The sequence below is a fragment of the Fistularia commersonii genome, chromosome 16, assembly GCF_037954325.1.
Source record: "Fistularia commersonii isolate RoL2024-O1a breed Wild chromosome 16, RoL_Fcom_v1.0, whole genome shotgun sequence".
NCBI classification, from domain to species: domain Eukaryota; kingdom Metazoa; phylum Chordata; class Actinopteri; order Syngnathiformes; family Fistulariidae; genus Fistularia; species Fistularia commersonii.
This window is the reverse complement of record NC_141299.1, coordinates 8,867,306-8,892,610: the sequence shown is the minus strand read 5'-3', so window position 1 is coordinate 8,892,610 and position 25,305 is coordinate 8,867,306. Positions and strand designations below refer to the sequence as shown.

The window sequence follows — 25,305 nt, the reverse complement described above, 5'->3', positions numbered from 1 at the left end:
TGAGGTGTCATGTTATTAAGTAGTGTAAGCCTCCTATTCGTCTTCTGGGGTGAACTCGTGTTTGGATTTTGGGGATGGTGGCCTTGGCGGTGTTTGCCGTCTGACTGAAGGCAGAACGAGGCAGAGGGTGACGTCATGGTCGTTGTTTCGAATGTCGGGAGCTGCCGCTGGATAGGAGGCCGCTCGCTCTACTCGGGACACAACTTCTACCGATCTGAAGCGCAAGGTCGTCGACAACCCCCGGTACCTTGAGGCTCAGGTAATCTCGTCATCCCAAATCGCTTTGAGAGAGTTCTTTTTTGTGGAACCTGTTTTAAAGCAGCCGGGCCCCTGTCGGGGTTCCCACTGTTTTCTGGGGGGGGGGGGGGGGTTGGCTGATTAAGCTAGCACTTCAGCTAACGTTAGCCCGCTACCACTAGCGTATATTCGATTTAAAACAAAAAGATTAATTACAGTTTGTCATTAATGGGTCTGTACATCACATTTTCTGTTTTTTCATCGTGAAAGTGAGTTACTAACCGGATTTTTTTTTCTTTGTTTTCCACTGGAGTGTAGAGTCATACTAATCCAGCGAGGCAGTTTGCTAACGTTTCAGTGTTTGCTTTGAGCTATGCAAGCATAGGACGCCAATTGTTTCCTGCTGCGGCCAAACTCGAATTAGTGGCATTCAACAGTAAGTTGCCCGTCTTAATTGTGAGCTTCCTAGTTTTGCCGTCCTTTTGCGTAATTTTTGTATTTTTCGAATGTCGCTTAAGAAGACTTCGCGAAGACACATTGACAATTTGTGAATGTTTTGCTTAACTTTATCACGACTGACGACTCTTGGGAGGTGGAAAGACCTCAACGTCAGCCTAACATGAGCTAAGTTAATGTCCCCATTGCTGTTAGCGTATCTAGAAGTATCTGTGACAATACCAAAGAGTTCTTTACCTTTTTGTTTTCATTGCAGTTCGGAGTTTTTCATTCATGGCTTTATGTCCGTCACAGACTTTTGAAAAATGAAATATTGTCACCTGCAGCCGTTAAGTATTAAGTGACATTAAACGCCCAGTCTTCCATTTATTCATACACTTTATCAATTCATTTGATCAACAAAATAGATAAACAAATGAGAACTATATCAGTACAAGAAATCAGTATTATTACAACTAAATCACAAAACCACAGCCTCAGAAATTATGTCTAAAACAAATCAACTCTGTAGTTTTATCAATATGAGTAGATGAACTTTGAATACTTGTGCTATTTACCACTTGTATTTATATTTATCATGACATGCTGTCATATACATCACAGTTTGAACGTTGGGGTTGAGGTTTGATTGACCGTTATTTCAACTTCTGTTAGTTGGATACAAACAAGCTCTACTTACTGCTTGCTCCAACTCTTGTGCTCCAAATCCCGTCTCCAAACTCTTTTAGCTCAAACATCAAATATAATCAAATGGGACTGGTTGTCATTTTGACTAATCTCTGCAACCCCATTTTCAGGAATATCCTCTCCCATCCCCCTTACCCCCTCTGTCAGAGCATGGCTCAGGAGACCAATCAGACGCAGGTGCCAATGCTTTGCACTATGGGATGCGGTTTCTATGGTAACCCCCGCACCAATGGTATGTGCTCGGTCTGCTACAAGGAACACCTGCAGAGACAACAGGGAGGGGGGCGATCCAGCCCCCCAGGAGAGAAAGGTAGGAAGATGGGGGAGACATTGCCCGTTAGAAGCAAGAGGCATTCATGGCTGTGACATAAGGGTAGAGTGACTATACATACATTTCAAGTGTCACTCAATTGCTAAAAGGGATTGGAGAACAGGTAGCAGTGGAGCTGCCTTCACTTTATATTCAAAAAACAAAGAGTTCTATCTCAGTCTGTCGGTTCATTGAAGTCCAATCTTAAAGGAAGAATATTCAACCTCAAGTTGAAAAAACAAATGGAAAGCTTTCTGTATTTAGTGCCGCAATGTTACGATCCTCTGTTGTTCATGCTGCCAGGTTTGTCTGTCTCCACACAGCAGCTACATCGCCATCAGGATCACCAGGATCAAGTGGTGTCATTGTGGAGAGCACAACCTCAGAGCCCATCATAGAGTTGGCAGGGACCCCACCTGAGGAACAAACATCTAGGTCAGTCTTATAAAACCATGTACTACTGTCAAATGAAGACCGCTTAAGAGGGCATATTCTGTTTGCTCAACTTTCCCTCTGCTGGCCAATGAGAGCTTTTCCACTATTTCTAACATTAAGAAAGTTATCTAGATGTTTTTCAGACATTCTTTTCATCAATACTGCAGAAAATAAATTTATCAGTGAATACATTTAAATGTTGTGTTTGAATTTGTATTTTTTTTTTTTAGTCCCAGTTCTCCCAGTCCAGTAACTCAACAAATGACTGCTATGAGCATCTCCCAGGATTCAGGGACTACTGATTCTGATCGAGCAGATGTTGATGAAGGAGAAGAGGAGGGCACCACCAACAGTACTGGTAAGAATACACAAAACTATGTTTTTTCCCCAAACCATCTCTACCCTTATGTGAAATTGAGGTATAAATCTTTGCTTAGGTCAAAATTCAATAAGTATTGATCTCATTTCACTTACTGACACAAAAATAGTCAGGTAAATGTAGAAGTACATGTTGATTTAGAAAATGATTGCAGAAAAGAACTCAAAAGTTTGTAGTATGAGAAGCTGTATCTGTTTGAAGCTACCCATTACTTGAACCTCACAAAAAAATGTACATAATGAATACTTAATCAGTTTTGTTTGACCTCATCGACCTGACTTTGGTTTCCTATAGAATGCAGACTAATTGTTGCTTCACTCAGTGTTGGTTTAAGACCCTTTAATGTGACAACGTATGTTTGCCAAGTCGTCTCAGATTCTACTGCTAGATTTTGCTGTTCCAGTACACAAACATTGTCTTAGTCCTGGTAGAAAGTTCACGTCATGCATTTTTGAGTGTTCCTACAACATTATGCAGGATAACTTGTACCATAGTCAATTCAAATTGTAATGGCATTTGTGTTTGTGGGACTGTGTCAATCATTTTTGATCTATCAACTCCCATTTACATCCTGTGACAATTGTCTCTATTAAATGGACCACAAAGTCATTGAGGTTTTCATACTACATGACAGGGCAGCCACAGATGGCCACTCATCAAAAGATCATTATTAGAAGAAGCTCCACACAAGTCTTTTTAATTATTTTGCCTTGTAAGAAGTGATTGCATAATGTCATGTGCAAGACAGAGATTTGTGACAGAAATGGATATCTTATGTCAGTAAATGTTTATTTTGTTAAACCTCTCAGTGGCTCTGATGGCTTAAGCTTGCAATTGACAGCTATAGATAGTGCCAAATATACTGAATGTGTTAATGGCTACGGTCATGCAACGCAGTACCTATATACTATGTTCTGAGGAAAATCGGTGAAGGAGTTTTTAGATGAAACGTATTGCACATCACTCTTCTTGCCGCTGTGTCCTCTTAGATTTTCATCATAAGGTTGTTTGATTACCTTGACCTACATTTGTTTGGCTCCAGGCATGGAACCATTTCAGTACAGTAGCTAGGCACAAACCATAAATGTATTAGAATTTTTATGCTCATATATAAAACTATGGTAGTTTGAATTAATATCGATGGTTAACACCCCTAGTGTAAACTTGGCAATTTGATACATGTAAATCCCGTCCTTTCTATTCAAATGTGTTTTTGTAATTGGTTGTTTCCTCAACAGAGCCAGTAGGAGAAGCAGCACAGGCTTCGTCTGATGGTGATCAAACTCCTGATAAAAACAAGAAAAAGAACCGCTGCTTTTCTTGCCGAAAGAAAGTGGGCCTCACTGGTGAGTGATCCTACAGTTGTTTTTCCACCCTGAAAATTCTGAAATGTTCACATAGTTTAATTAACCTAATTCATATTTGTGTAATTTTTTTATTGGTGCGTTAAAATATATCCTAAGTAAAACATATCACTCACATTTAAAGAGTTATGTTTGCTTGCTAAAAACATTTGGTTTCTCCCCACTTGGATTGTCGTAAGCTGCTTTACAGTTGCATTTTGCCTTTTCTTTTGGAGCCTGGGCAATCGACACACTCCATCCTGTGGCTTAAACATCATGCTTTTTTCCACATGAAAGGCAGAGGACACAGCCCTGAAGTCAGATAATGGTGATAGAACAGTGAAACAAATAACACTTGCTGTTTCTTCATGTGAAAGAAACAAACTTTTTGCAAAAAAGGAAAGTGTGTGTGCGTGCGTGCGTGCGTGCGTGCGTGCGTGCGTGCGTGCGTGCGTGCGTGCGTGCGTGCGTGCGTGCGTGCGTGCGTGCGTTTATATATATATCACACTGTCAGCAAGGACAGCTCCAGCCCTTCAACGTTTCATACAACTGTGTAGTTTGTGACCTTATTCCAAAAGCAATTGGCCTCCTTGTTGAATGAAATCCACTTATTCCTTTACATTTATAATGTTCCCCCAAGAAGAGGCAGATCATTCCTTGTTAATTTCCATTCCTCATCTGACACAGTTAATAATCACCATAACAGTTGCTCATCATCACCCTCTTAAAATGATCGCTTAAGTCATTTTTTCAGATTTTTCAGGAAACACAAAAAACTGAACCATTTGAACCACTCTTGACATAGGCAATATCTACTAAAGGGGTAGAATGGCACAATCTGTTTAACTGAGGATGTAGGCAATTTTGCCAGAGGTGGTTAGCATCATGAGGTGATGATTTAGGCAAAAAAAACATTTTTGTAAAAAATGACTTAGGCGATTATTTTAAGAGGGTGTCGTTATAGTATTCTTTAGTCATTATACCACAGCCTCTGGAATTTTTACAGAATCAGCATTTCTACATGAATACAGCAAATAACCTTAATTTGATCTTACCCATGCTTAGCTCAGTGGATGGCAATGGCTACATAAAAGGTTTACCTGTACACAGAGCCGTGAGAAGCATTTTTGTCTGCTTTGCAATGGCTGTCATTTTTTTGTTAAATAGCTTATCCCCTGGTTTACAGACTAATGGGAGTCACATATCTGAACTCATATGCACAATACAGTACAAGACAGGTTAATGTTGCATTTCACAGTACAAGGCATTTTTCAGTGTTCAGATGGTCTGTCCTTTTTTTGCCATAGTACATTCTCTGGGGGTTATATGACACCGAACAATTTTACTTGTGTTCTAGACTTGACCCAAAACCTTCATATCACCTAATTGAACTGTATGAAGCCAGGTAGATGATGTTCTCTGAAGGGCCTGTTAAATCTTGTGTGAAAGAGATACTCTTATTGTACATTGTGCTTTCTAAGGTTTTACCTTTCAGTCTGAATGTACTCAGAGTTGTACCAGATTTCCATAGTTTGACCCCCCCCCCCCATCCCCTGAGCTAGTGTTGCAATTCTTGTCTTTTAATTAAAGAATTAATGTCACGTTCCCTCATTACATGTTTGTATTAAAAGGCTCATATGTGACTGATTTGGTTTACTTCTCTTTGCTCAAGGTTTTGACTGCCGCTGTGGCAACTTGTTCTGTGCCATTCATCGTTACTCTGACAAGCACGACTGCCCATATGATTACCGGAGTGCAGCTGCAGCCCGCATACGTAAGGAGAATCCTATTGTGGTGGCTGAAAAAATACAGAAGTTATGAGGACTCAGTGAAACCACAAGTCTTTCTGACTGTGTGAATTTGAACAATGGCTACTTGGATGAAAACAACTGGTATCATGGCTTCATTCGTTCGTGGTAGTGTCAGAGGGGTGGGGTGATGCCATCAAGACCACTGTCCAGATGCCTTCCTTACAAGTATCTCCCTCTCTCTCCTAGTGACTGTTTGCAGCTGAGTGTCTGTGTTGCGTGTGTGAGTGGGGAAGCGTGTGAGCATATTTGCTTGAGAGCTGGGGAGAGAGCAGTAGGGGATAGTTGGACATGAGTGTTGCTGTGGGGAGGGAAGGCATTTGATTTGACCCCTTTTTGTTTCTCATCTTGGGGGACTGCGTGGGTTTGTTTTTTTTTATACAATCCCTGTGATGCATTTAAAATGAGATGGGGTGAACTGTTGAGGAATGTGTCACAGCCTGGATCATGACACAGATGTCAATTTTAGATTCACATTTTGCAAAATATTAACTGGGAGATAGCATCTGTAATGGCAAGACCTTTTAAGGGCTCTAATTTTTTTTTCTCCCAGAATAAAAATGATGTCAACTTCTTATTAAATTGGCTTTTTTTCCCCTCAGCTCTTCTCCATACTTGATGGGTCACCACTGTTTGAACTCCAAAGTCTCAGCATTTTCCAGAAATGTTTCTCTTTGATATATTGACTTATCATAGTGATTTTGGGTGCATGAACAGTCGTTGTATTGGAGGGGGAACAGGAGGGTAGGGAGGGCAAAGTGAGAACCTTGACTTAATTGAGTGATTGAATTCTTTGTGTTTTTTTTTTCTGTTTTAATGAGCGTATGACATCAGAAAGATCTATATTAATATATTGTAGTTAGCTTGAACTGTGTGATTGCATTCTATTTATTTTTTATCATTTGGTTGGTCTGTGCTGGAGGATTGGTGGCGTGTGTCAGCAAATCATTAAGATTTGCACTTAACCTATTCAATTATATTTAATTCCATTTTGATTATATAACCATTGTAGAAAAAAATATACAAGCTCTGATGTGATGGAGTAGAGTCCAGTTAAGCCGTTAAAATGATGATTGTGCAAAAAAAATGCTATTATTTTGGATTTGGAAATTAAGCACAAAACACATTGTGTCAACTGCAAAGCACAAAGTCATGTGCCACACCTACTCGGTTTTGTTCAGCATATGGGTCACGTGCCGTTTATACTTGATTTTGATTGCAGGCTCTCAAGAAAAGCCCCAAATGAGTGTATGGTGAGGTGTTAAAGAGGCATCCTATTCTTCTCGAATGCCTTTTTTTTAATTTTGTGGAGCCCGGGTGAAGCTCCATGTTTCTCCAACCACCAGCAGACCACTGAGACATGCTGAATGAAAACTGACCTGGGTTGCAGTTAGTCTATATATTGACATGCCCTCTGCTCAGCTTAAGTAAAGATTGTCGCAATGTTAAAGAGTTGCGTGATGTGCTTTTAAAGTGTGCTCGTATCCAGACGAGGTCTTCAATAGAAGACCGCCTCTAGCTTGCTTCTTCTAGGGAGATCAAACTAATATGCATGTGTGCAGTCGAACATATGAGTTACTCTTTTGTAGCTGACTGCTCAATTTGAATTGAAGCTGGAATGTCTAAAAAGCCACACAGCAGTAGCACAATGCATGGCTGGCTCCTCAAGGACTCTACTTTGTTGTTTTTCCAAATGTAAATATCATATGGTTCTTATTCATAACCTAAGTATAACCTTAATGTAGATTTTTGCCTGGTAATTAAGGTGGGGGACCAAGTTGAAGATTTGTACTCTTGTGTATAAAAGTGCTTCGCATATTTTTTTTTTCCAAGTGCCACAAATGGTACAGACCCCCACCTCTTTTTTTTCACCTTTTTTATTTAAACCTCAGTTAGCACATCATCTGGCCCTGTAATGTCCAAAGTGTCGTCATGAACTGGCTTTACCACCACAGAATCCCGTTGGCCAAATGGCCCTTATTTTACAAATCTAGTCAGATTTTTTTTACAAGCCCCACTAAGCTTTGTTAACCTTGTTGAATTAAAAACTATCCCAATGCACTTGTTATCCTGGTAAATACTCTATTCATAGCATAGTGACATCACAAAAGCCCCCTGTTAGATGGAGAGGGGCATTTCAAGTTTTAGCTTGTCATTATCAAGTTCACCTTGTAAATGTTGCTTAGTCTTGATCATTAAGTATTTATGAAAGAGTTGTAGGAAAAGATGCAACGAATTTGCTGAAAATGCATTTCTGAAGTAAGCCAGTGCAGAATGTATTCTCTGCATTTGGTGCGGGACCAGCTGAATTTAGCTCTGGTTTCTTTGAAGAGATAGTGGTAAACGCCAATGTTCCCAAAAAGTTAAGTCTGAAGGACATGTGTACAGACTGAATGCTGGTACTGGCTGGTCATCTGAGCCCCTGACTGAGGTGTCATGTCCCCCTCCTCCTCCCTCACCTATGGAAAATTAAACTTCATAATGATTGATAAATACTTCTAAGCAAAGCAAAAAATGTCATTTTTGACGAAATGTGATGATGGTGAATCAGCTGTCTTGCATCTGAGCTGTATTTTCATGGGAACACAACCTCCAAGCTTACCTACTCCACTGACAACAAAATTACTCTTCCCTTATTTCTATCTGCCGGGTAACATGTTGAAAGAAATTGTCCTTATCTCAGAATGATTGTTATGCTATGTAAATGCTGTGGATTTCAAGGTTTACACTTGCTGTATTCTGTTGTCCTCTTTTACCACACTCTGTGTTTTTGAGATACAAAAGCAAGTTGAATGTAAACCAACATAATTCACACCAAAAGCCCTTATGTCGTTATCAAACTTAATCATAACCTTGACATTGATCATGTCTTTGGGCAGAGGATGGAAGTCAGTTTCATGAACAAAAATTGAAAATTGGATAATTTAAACTTATCGGTTTGTGACGATGGACCTTACACCAGCAATGAGGGCAAGTATAATTAAACAATATCAATATTTTCAGTACTTGAAATTTCTTTAGTTTTGTTGCTCCTTTAATCCTCTTTTCAGCACAACTTTTGCAGTCATTGTCTTCTTCACCACACATTGGTTTGATGGACCATATTGATCAAGCTGTCTGTTGTGATGAAGCTGGATTGATTCCTGTTTTACTACACAACTAAAGGCAAATGAAGAGGTGTTGTTTTATTTTGATAATGAGTTTGAAGGACATGAAATGAAATCTACAATGTTCTCAGAGCTGTAGTTCTGGTCCCTTGGCACTCCAGTTCCCCAGAAACACCACCAGATATCTTTTTATTTTGTTTTTCTTTTAAAGATTTAGGATTGTATGATGTGTAAAAGTAAGTACAAAACAATAAAATCACAAAGTTTATTTTAAATTATATGTGCATTTTGTCCTTTTTTTTATTCTTCAAAGGAATACATTATCACGCTATGGCCAACATTTTGGGATGCAGTGTCGTGCAGCAGGAACAGCCACCCTACAAATTTATTCACATTTTATCTTGACAGTAAACCAAGATTCTTTCAGCCTTAATTATATGTACAAGTGCCCAAGTACTTGTTTTCGAGCCATTCTTGACATTATAAGGCTGGGGAATACTGTAAATTTAGAATATGTAAATATTGCAGAAGAGTCATCAGGATTATTGGTAGTCTTCAGTTGGTCTACTCTGTGATCGAATGTGTCCACCTTGATCATCAGCTTTGAAAACCTCACAACTTGTTTCTCCATTAATTATTAAAAAACTTTCTTTTATTTGCAAAGTGGATATCTTGCAACTTTTTTGGTTTTCCCAGGAAGTTTTTATTTCCATGTCCTTTGTGACTCAAAGCACTTTGTGAAATTGCCCTAGGTTATAAATAAAGTATAATGTCATATTTTATGCTCTCAGACACATTGTCTGGCACAACTTAGTGCCTGATCAATGGGGCATGACCTCCCTAAGTTTTCCCTCTATAGAGCTGTCACTCCCTATACAAATTGGGTCAGACACTTCACTGTCCCTACAATGGCTTTTGCTCAGCCCTCTTTCAGAGAACAAAAATTCTTCAGTGACCCCTTCCTGCGCAGAAGAGTCGCAAATGTGGATATACAATGATTCCATCATTTATTAAGCTCTATCTGCTAATCCAGATCTACAAGCCAGGAAAAGAGCACAGCATCTGTTTTAGTAGCAGAAATAGGCAGCATATGGAAGTCCACAAATTAGAAATATCGAGAGGATAATCTGTGTAGTCTATAAATCCGTTTCTGTGAGGGGGGTTACTTTACTCTAAATGATGACAAAAGTAGTAAAAGAACAATTGCATTCTAATGTGCCATCTTTTCACATGCGCACCCAAACCGATGACAGGTTTTCCTTAATTGTCCAATAGAAAGTGCTGCGTCATATCCTGTCAGCTGTCGTTTCCGGGTTCGGTGAAACAGCGGCGAAATTCCGTACGGAGATGGATTAATTAAAATCGTTAGACTCTTTGACAAAAGACAGGACAGCCCGTATCGTCTATGGATCCACGGAGACAGTGGCATGCGTGAAAACTCTTTTAACGGCGTTTTACTTCAGGTTTGCGCCAGCGAGCGTTCTTCTTACGGAGCGTCCCTGTGTATATCTTCTTGCTAGCTTAAGCCAGCGTAGCATTAGCCGGGACGCGCAGACAACTGACGTTAATGGCAGTTCCTTATCTCTGGTCCGATTTCTCTAACACGCATACCTCTCGTTTTTACAGAATACCTTGTGTAGATTGTCTGCCGTAAAAAGTATTTGCTTATAGTGCTGGACTCCTCGTTGTCAAAACAAGTGAGAAGGAAAAACATATCTTGAAATAGCCAGCTCTTGTTTCTATGAAGCAACAGATTGTTTGGAAATTAACTTATCGACTTGTCAACAAGTGGGCAGAATGGATATGATCTGGACTTCAGTCACTACAATCAAGCGCATAGTTCTTAAGTAGCACTTTCCTGTGTGGCCCCACTATTTTGTCGTCCTTTTGCAGACAGGACACGTAACCATCAATATCCGGTGTTTGAATATGGTGGAGAATTTGTGAAAGGCGTGGATTCCTTGTATTGTTTTTGTTTTAGGCCTTACTTTTTTCTTCGACTATTCTCATCTCAACAGGTACGTTGTTTATTATCTACATGCACGTAGTGCAACTTTAACATAATGACATCTACACATACCTTCATATTATTGAGCGCAACGAAGTCTGTATCAGCCGTATAACATGATTGATTACTAATATCAGCCATCATTTTTTCACGCAGTTTAACTGAAGACTTTAAAACTGTCAATGTTACTGGGGGAAAAAAAGGCAGCCTTTATTAAAAACGCTGTTCAAGTGAAGTAACAAATCATCTGTATTGATTTAACAGGTAATGGATTCTGTTTAACTGAGTGATGTGTGGATAACGACAGCCAGAAAGGCCTATCATTATATTTCAGAGTGCACGGGGTTCAAATGCTAAACGCTCAAATGTAATGATTTCACCTGGAAAATGCCATTTTTCAAGTCATTCTGTCAAAACCCTCTGGCTTTATTTTCCTGAAATGTGTGTTTCTCTTTATCATGTCCTTTGAACATCATTTGAAGCTGAAAAAAAGCTAAAAAATTTGTCTTGTTTTGAAGCTAGTATCGTTTCAATAAACAGCAGAAACTACAATGGGAAAAGATTTGGGAAATTTAAATCTTCAGTTTATAAACACGAAAAGTATTTTTCTATATACACCTGTTAAACTTGCCAAATAAATAAACCTTTCATATTCATATAATCTAGATTTCCAATGAGTAGATTTTATATTTTGGATTATACAGCAAAAAACTAATGCTCTGAAGCATCCAAAAGTATGTACGAACACAACTAAAATTAAATGGTTATGTTTTATTTTTATTTCTGTCAGCTTAATACATGCATTGGGGAATGTTTATGATACTTGACTGACGATTTTCTCTTGATCATTTAATTCAGGGGTGTCAAACTCATTTTAGCACAGGGGCCACATGGAGGAAATTATATTCTCAAGTGGGTCAGACAGGTAAAATCATATACTGTTAATGTACCTATTGTTCAAGTCACCCAGGAACCTGGAATCTCTTAGTTTTGCGAGCTGTATTAAGCTGCATTAAGACCATTTGTGGCCTGATCCAGCCCGCAGGCCTTGAGTTTGACACCCCTGATTTAAATTATATATAATTTTTGCTTTCCTATTAAGGATTGTTTTTCCCCATCTCAGCACATTCTGATTTATAAACTGCACATTTGGACACTTACACCATCATCATACGTGTACTTAGGCTTATCTAACTTGTACTTTACAATGTCATAAGTATCTTATTGTGTTTAATGTGAGGATAATGTGTACTCATTAGGACTGTGTTCCCCTTGTCCTCCTGCTGCACAGTGAAGGATGAATGGCCTCTCTCTTAGTGAGCTCTGCTGCCTATTCTGCTGCCCACCATGCCCAAGCCGCATCGCAGCGAAGCTGGCCTTCCTACCCCCTGAGCCTACATATACCTTTCTCCCAGATCCAGAAGCAAGCTCCAATGCACCTGGTGCAACAGGGACATCCAGCATGCGAATGCGGAGCGGCTCATCAGTTGCTGGCAGTGCAGTGGCCAGGTCCACGGAGGGAAAATGTAAGCTCCATCTGACTGAACGAGCAGAGTTCCAGTACTCCCAAAGAGAGCTGGAGACAACGGAGGTGTTCCTCACTCGGTCCAGCAGAGGGAACAGAATTGGCTGCATGTATCTACGCTGTGTTCCAAATGCCAGGTATGTTGTTTTGGAGCTTAATCAAACGTAATGCACCAGGGCATGGTATTGTGTCACTCCAAGCTGTATTGACCTTGTCATTTCACTTGTTTTGTCTGTCAGGAATCAAGATTGCATCTTTTTGTGTTTTAATGTAATTCGATACTCATGGTATATCATTGTCTCTGACAAGTTATTTGTTTCTCAGTATCACTTGGTTACTATTATAATCACTCAGATTAACAAGGTGGTTTTTCAGGCTGCTCATACTCCTTGTTTTACAGGTTTGTTTGTTTTTTTCTCTAATTGTACTTTGACACACATCAATTAGAAAAAAAAACCCAATGTTTATACTGTTCTAGAAGACAAAAGTCAAAACAATCCCTTGCTCTATGTTTTTTATGAACAATTTTCCTTCAGTAATTTTTATAGCTAATCCGATGATTATTTGTCAATAATCAAAGCTCATTTCAAGTCTTACAATAAAAAATAGTATGTCTGCTATCCCAAATCCTTGTGTATACCATAATTAGGATATAAAATTACCCCATGTCTTAACCAAACCTTTATTCTAGTATTGAACCGTCTGAACTTCCATTTTAAAGGTGATACATATTTTTAATATCTTCAATTTTTGCATTTCTAGGACCAAAATTGTCAATTTCCCCTGCTTAGTGTTTCTTATTTCCGATGATCATAACAATTATCATCATCATCATCATCATCAATCAAATCAATCAATCAAACTCAGTGGCAAAATAGTTCCATGAGAAGCCAAACATTTTTAGCTTGCAGGTCTTTTTCTCTGCCCCTTTCATGTTTTTAGTTATTAGTTAGACTTACCGGTATATGTAAGATAATCCAGCAGTTAATCCCTCCCATTCAGTGCCCCTCCTGGTGGCCATTCAGTACACCAGGCCAGAAAAAATGGACAGACACGTTACAATTCATGTATCCTGCATGAATGTCTAGTATTACACAAGAATGAAACCAAACAAGGCCCGAGATGGAGTCTTTGTGGGTCTTTGTTACACCACCCTTTGGGTGGAAAGGATGAGAGCAGAGCTATGGGCTATACGGGTTCATAAACAAAAGCACAGAGGAAGAGATTCCCAGAATACTCTGTGTCAAGTATCAGATTGCGCTGAAGCACACGACCTGCAATCATGACTCAATGGGAAGTGCTAGTATGCCATTTCTTTTCTATAGTGAATAATGTGCTCTGAGGGGTGTAGAAAAATGGTTCATCTGATATGTCCATTTTAGTTGGTAAATCTTCCATAATGCAGCATTTTCTAGCAGTCTCGTGAACACAACTTTCACTCGACTACTACTATCTTTCAGATTTACAGTGCTGTTTTCGCACGGAAATGCTGTTGACTTGGGCCAAATGAGCAGTTTCTACATTGGTCTTGGCACTCGCATCAGCTGCAACATCTTTTCCTATGATTACTCGGGCTATGGTGTCAGCACTGGCAAACCCTCTGAGAAGAACCTCTATGCAGACATTGATGCTGCCTGGCACGCCCTTCGTACCCGGTATGTTCTGACGATTGACTCATTTGTGTCTTTCAGACCATGACTTACCCCTCTGTATTTGGCTGTCACCTGATAGGACACATTTTTGAAGTTTTTCGGGGAGAAGCAAAATTAAATGTAATTGAGAGGATTATGGAGTCACTGTGTTGGGCTGCAACCTCTGGGGGCAAAGCAAAGAGGGAAATATGAAGATCAAAGAACAGCTACAGATAAAAGAATAAACAAGTAAAAAAATAAAGCCGGCAGAGTGATTGGAACAGAGTAAAGCAGTACTGAATGTAATGAAATTGGATGAATAGTGAATTCATAATAGTTTATTTATTTGTTTATCTATTTCTCAAAGGCACAGTGATGTGATATAAGCCACTTTTACTCTGGGATTCACTAAAACCACTGCAAAGAAGACAATGTCTTAATCCAGCTTTGCATGTTTCACCAAAGTGCCACCCTTGTGTTTTTTTTTTTTTCAATGGAATGCAGCTGTTCTGCAATCAGAGGCATGATGTGGAATACGGCATTTCCCTGTTACACAGATGCCATCTCACTTGTGATGATCAGTGTTGTTGACTTAACATGGACACACACATTTAGTCTTTCTGTGTTTTGTAAAAAACAGTACAAGCTAACAAAAGAGCAATTGTGTGTGTGTGTGTGTGTGTGTGTGTGTGTGTGCGTGCGCGCGCGCGTCTGTGCGTGTGCATGTGTTGTGCGTATGGTGCAGTTATTTTTTTGTAGAATTCTACATCAGTCTTTCATTCGAATTTAGTCAAAATTGAGTAATGTATGTATCTATCCCAAAAAAAACTCAAATCTTTTTTTCCCTGCCTTTCAAGTGCTCTTTTGTGACAAATGAAGTTGTCATGATGTTGCACTGGTAGCTTTTTAGACTAAGTCAGTGGAAAAACTAAACATTTTGAGAGTTTGCATGTCTGGGTGTTGAACTCACTCTGCTATGTTCCTTTTCCTCTCCGGTATCAAACAGGTATGGCATCAGCCCCGAAAATATTATCCTCTATGGTCAGAGCATCGGCACAGTTCCCACCGTTGATCTGGCTTCACGATATGAGTGTGCTGCTGTAGTTCTTCATTCCCCTTTAACATCTGGCATGAGAGTCGCCTTTCCTGACACAAAGAAAACCTACTGCTTCGACGCATTCCCAAAGTAAGTGTCTTATCGTTCTTTCCCATCTCTTTGTTCTCTTATCATCCATTTATTATGAATCACACATACGTTATGAAACAGTTCTTACACTGTTCATGAATCTAAAAATTACTACATTGCTCTATATTTTGAGAGGCAGCATATTTATTACATCGCATTAATCTAGGTTCAGTAATTGTATTTAAAGGTGGCTCCAAAAACCTGGAAGAGGAATAGAGGAATAAAATGTGCACACTCTGCATTGGTACCTTTGTGTCTTAAAAAAAAAGAAGCGCTTTTAGCAGTAGCTCACCTTTTTTCCACCCTCAATAGGGAATTTCATTCCCTGATACGGACAAAACCATGTCTAACACCCATCATCATCAATATTATCAAAACTATTTCACAAAGTCAGATTGTGTCCAATCAGAAAATGAATTGGATCAGATGTATTAATTAAATCCAGTTTCTACCAGGTGAACTTTATAAAATATCTGTGAGATATCTTGCAACATTAACAAGACTTTGGATCAAGCCATACTTGATCTGTCTCTTAAAGTGGCAGTGCCAGAGAATGTAAAGGGGGAACCAAAAGAGGTCATGAGTCTTAAAATGTACGGTTTATAGGGCCATTAGTTGGTATTTGACACCCAAACAGTGAAGGGTATGGCATGTTATTGTAAACATTATAAAACTCACCAATATACCATGGAAGCTTTGCTTAGTGACCAAAAGAATGGGATGTTCACATCACTGCTTAGTGGAAAGTCTCTTTGCGCCACACGTTTGTAATACTGTGGTGATTCACTGTCGCCTCTTAATTGTTTTGCCAGGCTGCTACATATTCAGTTTGCTTATTAGAAATGATAAATATTTTGATTAAATATCAGATAAGTTCTGAGTAAAGCTTTCAGCCTTAGCAGTCAAGTTTAGAATGGAGCAGCCCTCTCAATGGACTTCAACATACTGTCATATTTTTGCTAGAACTAAAAGGCAGTGTTACATTCAGTTTCTTCAAGGCCAAATAAGAAGTGTAAGTTTAAAGAGACAGCTCATTCCATTACACTGATTAAAAATAGTTTGCCCCCTCCCTTTTGAGGCTATTCAAGCACAGGTAATAGTTTGGAAACATTATTGGGTTAAAAGGCACCCGCGCTTCAGAATTCTTTAGCAACAAGTAACAATATAAGATGGACAATTTTCACTTGAAGGGTGTGCGGTGGCACGATGCTTAGAGAGTTCGCCCTGGCTAGAAGTTCCCCTGTCCAATTTCAATAGTGAGCCTTTCTGTTTAAGGTTTGCATATTCTCCCCATGGTTGTGTCCATTTCCTTCCAGATTCCAAAATTCATGCAGAAGATTAATTGTTTAAAAGTTAAACACAGTCGAGCATAAATTGCCCAGATGTGTGAATGGTTGTCTATGTGCTCCAGCACTTTGCGACTGCAGGATAAAGGGTATAGATAATGAATGAATGAATTTTCGCTTTAGATAAAAGGATAGAATATTCATTATTCATTACGTACTTCTTTATTAAAGTATTATCAGGCATTTTTAAGAGCATTGTCCTATGAGTATATCTGATAGTACTGCTACTTTAGGTATGATCAAGTTTCCTACTCATATTGTTCTGATTTGCCAGAGTAATACTCCCAAGCTTAAATACAATGAATATACATCATACTTTCAAAAAGATTATTTATGACTCAAACGTATGTAACCTCAAGGCTTTTAGTATGTATGAAACTACATTTTACTTCCTTTAATTACAGCACCCCAGTCCCACAACTGCTTAATTTATTACAAACATTCACAAGTGCATGGAGTGCTGCAGTCTTTTCTCAGCAAGAATTAAAAAAAAAAAAGTTTCATATCTGATATCCATTTGTTCTTAAATCTCCCTTTTAGCATTGAGAAAGTGTCTAAAATCACATCTCCAGTGCTCATCATCCACGGAACAGAGGATGAGGTGATTGACTTCTCACATGGCCTCGCTCTGTTCGAGCGCTGTCCCAAAGCTGTGGAGCCTCTCTGGGTGGAGGGAGCTGGACACAATGACATCGAACTATACAGCCAGTACCTGGAGCGCCTCCGCCGATTCATTGGACAGGAGCTTGCAGTACAGCACACCTGACCGTCAAGCTTCAATTACTCTGCAACTTTCATCCTCCCAAAATGAAATCAACATCAAAGATAGCACTACTACCCTATGAGTGTACTACAGATTTCCATACTTTGTACTTGGTGGTGAGTGTTTTTTGAGGCACCTTACGTCTCTTATAGACACACAGGGAAATGTGTTCATTATCATGTGATGTGCATGAGAATAAAAGACCGCATAGACAGTACTGCTGTCATTCATTATATGGCAGCAATTTATGTGCAATAAAGGGTGTCAATGGGAAAAGGACCTCTGTTTCAGAGAGGGATGAACACGAGCAAAGACTTGTTCCAGTTTTTCATCCCAATAGAGAGCTTAAATTGCTGCTGTTCACCCAAGCTAAATTGATAAGAGGCTCCTGCATTTTTTTATGTTTTGGGGAATACTTTGGTTGTTCATCACCAAAAGAAATATAACCAGGATTGTACCAGGTTGTGTACATGGAGTCATTAGTTTAAATAGGACATTCTGTCCAACTAATGCATTTAATAATGATGCTGCTCCTACAAACCAACTGAATGGTTTCTTTTTTTTTTTTTTTCGTGGTATAGGAGGCATGTGGGACTCCATTATTTTGTTTGTCCAATTAGTTTTTCCCGTCTGTATTTAAAGTAGTGTGAGTAAAACTAATTGAAAATTATATATACATAGACAATAATAGACATTCTTATTTTGTCTTATTTGAATTGTACTAAACAATTTGCTCAGGTAACCCTGTGACGGTTCAGGGTCGATGTCCTAATTTGTTTGACTTTTTGCTTTTCATTCTTTCAATGAAAACTCCTTTTGTCTTTCATTTCTAACAAACAATGATTGCCCTTTACACTGGTATGGACCAAACCTTTTCTGAGGTTTGTCACTGCCTACCTTTATTCTCGTGTGAATTGAATTGCTTCATCCATCCATCCATCTTCTGCCACTTATCCTGCACTCAGGGTCGCAGGGGATGCTGGAGCCTATCCCAGCTGTCATCGGGCGAGAGGCGGGGTTCACCCTGGACTGGCTGCCGTTCAATCGCAGAGCCTCATATATAGACAAACAATCATTCACTCACTCATTTGGGGTAATTTTCCCAATTTTTTCCAATTGACCTGCATGTTTTAATGGACTGTAGGAAGAAACTGGGAAACCCAAAGGAAACCCACGCAGAAGGGTCAAACCAGGGTCCTTTGTGTCATGAGGCAGAAGCGCAAAGCACTGTGCCACCTTGAATTGAGTTTCAATACCAACCAAAATCTTCCTTTCTCACCATCTGGAGCCCAGTGCTGTGAAGGGATCAGCTATCAATCCTCATCCCCAAAATACCTCCATCTCTGTTGTTCAATGGAATGAGAGCCTGTTAGCCTAGTTGGCTTTGCTTTAGTCTTGTTCACCTTGTTGATATGTCAAACCAGAAGGTCACAGCTGTCCAGGACGTTGTTTCCCTCAGTGTCTGGAACAGAGCAGCACTAAAATTAAATACTTTTGTTTCCCCATTTCAAGCCTTTGAATTTTTTTTTTGTTCTCCCATCTTTTTAGTATGGCATCTATGTCATTAATCAGTAGTCCCCTGTTGAAAGGCTCGGTCTTGATCTATCGGTGTTCTAACTGATCAAATCATTATCACTGTAACCACGAAAACGCTGTTTTTTGTCACTTTTTTACGTTGATACTAGACCTTGGGGAAAAACCGTTTGGAATGTAACTTTCTGTATTAGAGTTACATATCTTAAACTGGTGTTAAGAGTTAGTCAGGTGTCACTTTTTCTGTCTCCTTCTGTTTTACCATCTCAAACAAAATTGTTAATATGCACTTGTAGGCAAAAGTAGTCTTAATCATTTTAGATATAAGAGCAATCACTGAAGCACGGGATTTCTTTCACTCTTGGCGTTGGCAGTTTTACAGCAACTGGCATGGTTTGGATTTTAAAACATTCTCTTCCTCTTTTCCTTTCGGCTGTTCCCTTCAGGGCTTGCCACAGGGAATCAACCTTCTCCATCTAACCCTATTCCCTGTACCCTCCTCTCTCACACCAACTAACTTCATATCCTCTCACTACGTCCATAGATCTTCTCTTTGGTTCAAAGTACCTACTCTCAGTCCCAGATTCTTGCCTTTCCCCTTCTCTCTCTGCTTCCGAACACGCCTTCCCCCTCTCCTCCTTTGACCCGCAGTAGCCCAATTTGAACTGGTACCCTGTAGGTTATCAGCACCATTGCCCATTGTTGTTAAGCCAGGCCTCAACCAATCAGGAATGAGATTCTTCAGTTTGACTTACTTATTTGGTTTTGGCACAATTTTAACGCCAGATGCCCTTCCTGACGCAACCCCCTGGATTTATCCGGGCTTAGGACCAGCCCAGGGAGACACTGGCCAGTGCCACCCTGAGGATGCATTGATTTTAAAACATTCTCAAATGTTTTCTTTCCCATCTAATATATAATTTGCGCTGATTGCTTGGGGTTGCACCGAATATACCAGGTGTCCCTTTCTGTTGTGTCCACTCTTTTCCCTTGTGGTCAGAGAAGAGGACATGACACAGGTTTGCTGACTGCCTTCTCATCACTCTGGGACTTTTGTTTATTCTTCCAGCCTTGTGGCACAATTTAAGCATGCTCTTCAATACCCACATGTTGTGCAGTGCAGGAATTTAATGAAGAAATTCATCTACAGCAAAAAAGGCCAAGAAGTGGATATTACTATTCTATTGTTTGCGCTGTTGTTACTCAGTTTAGTTTTAGTGTGAGTGTGAAGATTTTTTTTTTTGAAGAGCATCAGCATTTTCAAAGCTTTCCTGTGACTTTATGAACCAAAGGTTTATAATTGATTTGTGTGGATTCCCTTGGGTCTGACGTTGACTTTGGAACCTTGAGAACCAAAGGCTAAAAATGTTCTGATGCAAGTTGTGTTATCTTTTTCCACTCAGTAACTGCAAATCACATGCATTTCTGTAGTAGCTAAGTCCTTAATCTCATCTAAATAGCATTTAAAAAAAAAAAGTGTGTGTGTGTGTGTGTGTGTGTGAGAGAGATTTGTAGGCACACAGCCAGCAAATAGGTGTGCTGTATTCATACACCCATATAAGATATACTAACTATAGGTGCTTCAAGGAAAATATCTAAAGTTTAAGATTGAATCCCCAGTATGTATCATTTGGGACAACAAACTTTTTTTACATTGTTATACATTGTCTTCGATGATATAGACTGCAGTAATGTCTGATCTAATAATGAAAATGAAAAGAATAAAACTCAATCACCACTGCATCCTTTATGTGTCTCTTTCCTCTATCCAGGTGTCCTTTTACTGACGAAATTTCCCAAATCTGTGAGTGTATAGTCCATATTAAAGGAATTGATGTCCTGCATTCAATCACCAGTTTCCCACCCACTGCAGTTCTGACACTGGATTTAATCTCTGGCAAGGCTGAATGAGACAACCAAGGATGTTCCCCTGTGAATAATTGGCTGATAATGACATAAATTTCTTTGTTCTCTATAGACCTGTGTGTGGCATTGGCTTGCTATTGTCTGTGCCAAGGTTCAAACTTAAGTGTTATCATTAAATGTTTATAAAGCCTCATACCCGTCCTCGCTTTCCCCTCATGTCTGCCACTATTTTATGTTGTGTGGAAACAGGGACAGATGGATCGTTAGTCGCGTCTCCCTTCCCTGTAAACACACACACATACACTTGTGCCAACTCTTATTCAGAGGACTGTATAAACAATCTGGTTCGCCACTTAAATGCTCCAACGGATTAAAAATGGCTGTGGCAGCACATAAGGCAAAGTTAGTGCAGCCTGACCTGCTGCATCAAGTACAACCATTTCTCTGCGTGCACACGTGAGCACGCACGTACGCACATACAGGAGGCTTCTTACACAGCCCTGAGCACCAAATCCCTTTTATGCTGACATGTATCAAAGGACAGTGAATGTGCTTGATCTCAACAGCCAAAGACTTAAAACACCAGAGAGGAGAGTGTGAATGTGAAGGGAATACACTTGTGAGGTGAATATTTTACTGCGTCTCGTGCTTAGACCTCCAATCCCTGACAAATGTGGGAGTGTATGTAAAATGTAGAATATGATCGTTGTTCATTCGGTCAAAAGTCATATGCATTCTTAGAACTCAGGTTATTTCTTTCAAGTGCAAGCATGGCCTTGTTAGAAGAAAAAAGTAGGAGACAGAGGTCGTGCTGAGGGGGAAAAAATAGATACCAGGGAAAGAAATAAAGTGCTTCTTATACACTGGGCGGATATTGTCTCATGAGCAACTGGAAGCCTTGAATTACCGTGACTCTGACAACAGATAACAAATATGAGTCCGACATCTGATCGGAGTAAATGGGATAATTCAGCAAATTTAATGTCATCAAAGTTTAAAAAAAAGTCGGTCAAAGTCAGCTTTATTGTCAATTTCTCCGCATGTACTGGACATGCAGAGGAATCGAGATGACGTTTCTCACAATCCCATGGTAAATTTAAAGTGCACACAGATTAAGACTGATATTTGAGTAGCAGCAGAATCCTTTTTTCTTTTTTCCTCGCACAATTTTTGCATAGTCATGGTTGGGGTCAGTGTCAGAATTCTAAAAAAAAAGTACACATTTATTGATGTTCTAATCAGTATATGTACTTTTTTTTCGAATAATTCATTACAAGGAGTTATTTAATTTACAATGACAGACTATAGATGCAGAGTGTCAGCAGTGCTTGGGGGCAGTGTCCATCAAAATCCCAGAAAGAATGTGGGTAGCATACACACAAACACACACACACACACAGTCAAAGTTTAATATTTAGCATTTTTTATGATCTATGATGATTGTTATTTTATGTAACTGTTCCACTTTCCTTTGCTTATTTCTAGATAATGCTTTGCCAACTTTGGACCCATCGGCTTTTCTTGGAGTGAAATAAGAACATATTTGCTTGTAGCTAAAGATTAGATATCTTATGTGATCTTGTCTTGTCACCTCCCTAGAAAGTCTGTCAGAGAAACCGATATCCTGTAGTTTTATTAGGTAAATTATTTCATTTTCCTGCACTATCACATCAGGTGACTATGGAAGATTTATTATTATTATTATTATTATTATCATTATTATTATTATTATTATTACGATTACTATTATTATTATTATTATTATTATTTATCTATCACACTTATCTGGAAGGATTGTGGACTGGAAAAGAATAATTTCATTTTACAGGGCAAAATGTTTCCAGACTGTGCATGACAATAAACACTTTGAATCTTGAATCTTGTTCATGCGCTAGATGCTGAAATGTGATCCTGGAAGCCTTGAACCCCACAATTTGTCAATCTGCAGTTATGTTGTTATGGCTTCTGCTATAGGACCAGTGTTGGGTTTTTCATTTTCTATAATCATCATCAACAGTCAAGTCGTACATCACTAACTTCAAGAGGCTATGAGCCGCCAGAGACCCAAAACTGGCAGGCTGTTAATCCGAGTCTGATGGGCTGGAATGACAAAGTAGGGGGTCGTATCAAAGACTTGGCTGGGAGTAAAACTCATAACCGGAATAAATGATAGCAGATGTGCTGTACATCCACCAAGTCTATCAATAACTGAAGATGGCAGCTTTCATAGAACATTTAGCCTTTGCCTCCCATTTCTCTGAAGCATCCTAATGGAGTTGACTCGAGCTGTCGCACAAAAAGTAATTTGGGTGTATAAAAACTAACTTTCCCCAATATTCTTCAGCCCATTCATTTGTAGGAGACATGCAATATGACTTTGTGGTATGCTGAGTTTCAAATGTTTTCTAATTAATCATTTTTCATATGAAACATTATATTCATACTGTGTGTTCTGTACAATATCCAGAGGAAGAGGATGTTTTGTTTTTCCGCATTTACCTTGTGAAATCTCAGTTTAATCAGTAATAATGATGATTTCAGCACATTTTCAAATTTATTCCTAGTATTTATTGAAGAACATTTCAAATCAAGAACATTCTCCTCACCAGTTCATGTAAGCAATGCCATTTACAGTATTTCATCAGCCCTTCAAACTAATGGCAATTCACAGAGTGACATGTTATTTTTTGTGACAAATTAAATGGTCATTTAGATAAGTATAAACCAGTCACCAAGCTGCAAAGCATCTGGTGAACTCCCGCAGGTCTGAATCATTTTACATCAGAACACATTTTGTTTGCAACAGTACAGCATAATTACAGAAATCAAAGGTATGCAAGTAGTGTTCATTAAATTTACTTGTAGATATTTACATTTATTTGCAAATGATGGCTTTGTCTCTTCACCATGCAGCTGGGAGAATTAGCAAGTTAGGTGGCAAACCACATGTCAGATTAAGTATATTTAAATGAAAGGTGTTTCTAATTAAAGTAAACTAACCATATTTAACATTTAATGTTTAACAATTTAGAAATCAATTCAATGTCATTTGGATTAATATGGATTACTACTAATATGGAAACTAGTATGCACTTGACTTGTACTCTGTGATGTGTTGCAGGCCTCGCCAGATCTGTCCAGGGTCAGCAGTGCAGTAGACGCCATTAAGTTCTCTCTGTACTGCCTCTTGGCTGTTCTGATGGCTTTTCTCAGCCTGTACTTCATAGTATTGTACTCCTTCTTTTTGCCAGACATAAATGGAAGAGAGAAGAAACACAGCATTTGGGGGTTTTGAACACATCCCAGTCTATCAGATGTGTGCAGGATGCTCTCCAATTCTAGGGTGCAGACAAGAGGTAGTACAAAATGTATAAGTGTCTTTAATATCCATCCATCCACCCATCTATTGTCTGCTGCTTATCCTACTTACTTATCCTACTTTGCCATTTTGCCGCCCTTTCTAAAAAAATGCCAAAATGCCATCCACCTGGCTCAAGCAGGTTGGACAATGACCAGGATGAATAGGATCAGGAATGAGTCTATCAGAGGAACAGCACATGTTAGATGTTTTGGAGAGAAGGTCAGAGAAGCCAGACTGAGATGGTTGGGTCATGTACAGAGGAGGGAGAGGGAATATATTGGTAGACGGATGCTGGAATAGGAGCTGCCAGGCAGGAGGTCTAGAGGAAGACCAAAGAAAAGATTTACGGACATAGTGAGAGAGAAAGATACAGAGAATAGGGTTGGATGGAGAAGGTTGAGTCGCTGTGACGACCCCTGAAGGGAAAAGCTGAAAGGAAAAGAAGAAGAAGATGAAATGTTAAATATTCTTTTTAACATTTTCCAGACCAAAATATAAGGGTTAAATTCCTCTTGAGTTATGAGAATCAATTGGAATCAGAATCATCAGTCACATTACTTTCCCTTCTGACTATTGATTTGACGTTAACCACTGTGCTGCCCTCTATTCAATATAACTTGAATAAATAGTTAAAATTTTAAAATAATCATCTTTGGATTACTGGTGCCCACTTGGTATAGTGGGCGATTCTCTAATTAGAAGATTGTTGGTTTGATTCCTGACTTTTCCTCTCTGCATATGGGAGTGTACATGGGTAAGACACTGAACCCCAAGCTGCCCCCAATGACCTGGTTGGCGCTTTGAGTGGCGGCTCTGCCACCATTGGTGGGTGAGTGTATATAAACACATTAGTTAAGATAATTTACTTACATGTTACTACAGTTTGGATTTCTCCCTGAATCAAAGAATCACAAGTATTTGAATTCTGAGATGAAAAAACATGTCTCTCTTGAGACTTTGGAATCATGTGAATGACTGAAATGTTTGACCTCTGTATTACTGTATTAAAGAACTAAAAGTTAAAAAACTTCTAAGAAAGGATGTTCATGACCGCTTGCATCCAAGTCAGCAGAAATGTTTTATGCTCAGCAAAATAATCTGGGTTCTGTCCAGAAATGCTTCTGGTCCTTTTGCTAACAAAGTTAGTTTGACCCCGGTCAAGTATATTTTCCATCACAGTCCAAGAGTAAAGCACGTCTACCCAATCCAGCATAACAGATCAGAAAATGCGCTTTAAAAGTCAACACTAACTGAAAGTGCGTTTGACATTAGAAGTGATATTTTACGATGAGATTTTTTCCAGAGATCAGAAAAAATCTAAAAA

The 25,305-nt window shown here is 39.2% G+C and overlaps 2 protein-coding genes across 3 annotated transcripts; both read left to right on the top strand.

The window, feature by feature from the left end:
• Window positions 1-61: 61 nt before the first annotated feature.
• Window positions 62-6,231, top strand: LOC147225810 (AN1-type zinc finger protein 5). Of its 2 annotated transcripts, XM_086161250.1 has the most exons (7): window positions 125-259; window positions 556-673; window positions 1,491-1,690; window positions 2,014-2,125; window positions 2,356-2,483; window positions 3,743-3,850; window positions 5,520-6,231. In XM_086161250.1, the coding sequence occupies exons 3-7, from the start codon at window positions 1,531-1,533 to the stop codon at window positions 5,666-5,668; spliced, it is 657 nt and encodes a 218-aa protein (XP_086017376.1). In that variant the 5' UTR covers window positions 125-259; window positions 556-673; window positions 1,491-1,530; the 3' UTR covers window positions 5,669-6,231. The 2 variants fall into 2 exon arrangements, with proteins under 2 accessions (XP_086017377.1, XP_086017376.1); XM_086161251.1 differs by lacking the exon at window positions 556-673 and having other exon boundaries at window positions 62-259.
• A 4,281-nt stretch (window positions 6,232-10,512) lies between these two features.
• On the top strand, window positions 10,513-18,726 carry abhd17ab (abhydrolase domain containing 17A, depalmitoylase b). Its single transcript, XM_086161249.1, has 5 exons — window positions 10,513-10,780; window positions 12,062-12,432; window positions 13,756-13,950; window positions 14,933-15,112; window positions 16,999-18,726. The coding sequence occupies exons 2-5, from the start codon at window positions 12,068-12,070 to the stop codon at window positions 17,222-17,224; spliced, it is 966 nt and encodes a 321-aa protein (XP_086017375.1). The 5' UTR covers window positions 10,513-10,780; window positions 12,062-12,067; the 3' UTR covers window positions 17,225-18,726.
• Window positions 18,727-25,305: the final 6,579 nt, after the last annotated feature.

Excerpts from the sequence above, each read along its gene's own strand:
- LOC147225810 (XM_086161251.1), top strand. The coding sequence starts at position 1,531 with ATGGCTCAGGAGACCAATCAGACGCAGGTGCCAATGCTTTGCACTATG. Across the intron at positions 1,691-2,013 it reads CAGCCCCCCAGGAGAGAAAG|CAGCTACATCGCCATCAGGA; the intron begins GTAGGAAGATGG and ends GTCTCCACACAG. Across the intron at positions 2,484-3,742 it reads GGGCACCACCAACAGTACTG|AGCCAGTAGGAGAAGCAGCA; the intron begins GTAAGAATACAC and ends TTTCCTCAACAG.
- abhd17ab (XM_086161249.1), top strand. The coding sequence starts at position 12,068 with ATGAATGGCCTCTCTCTTAGTGAGCTCTGCTGCCTATTCTGCTGCCCA. Across the intron at positions 12,433-13,755 it reads CGCTGTGTTCCAAATGCCAG|ATTTACAGTGCTGTTTTCGC; the intron begins GTATGTTGTTTT and ends ACTATCTTTCAG. Across the intron at positions 15,113-16,998 it reads TGCTTCGACGCATTCCCAAA|CATTGAGAAAGTGTCTAAAA; the intron begins GTAAGTGTCTTA and ends TCTCCCTTTTAG.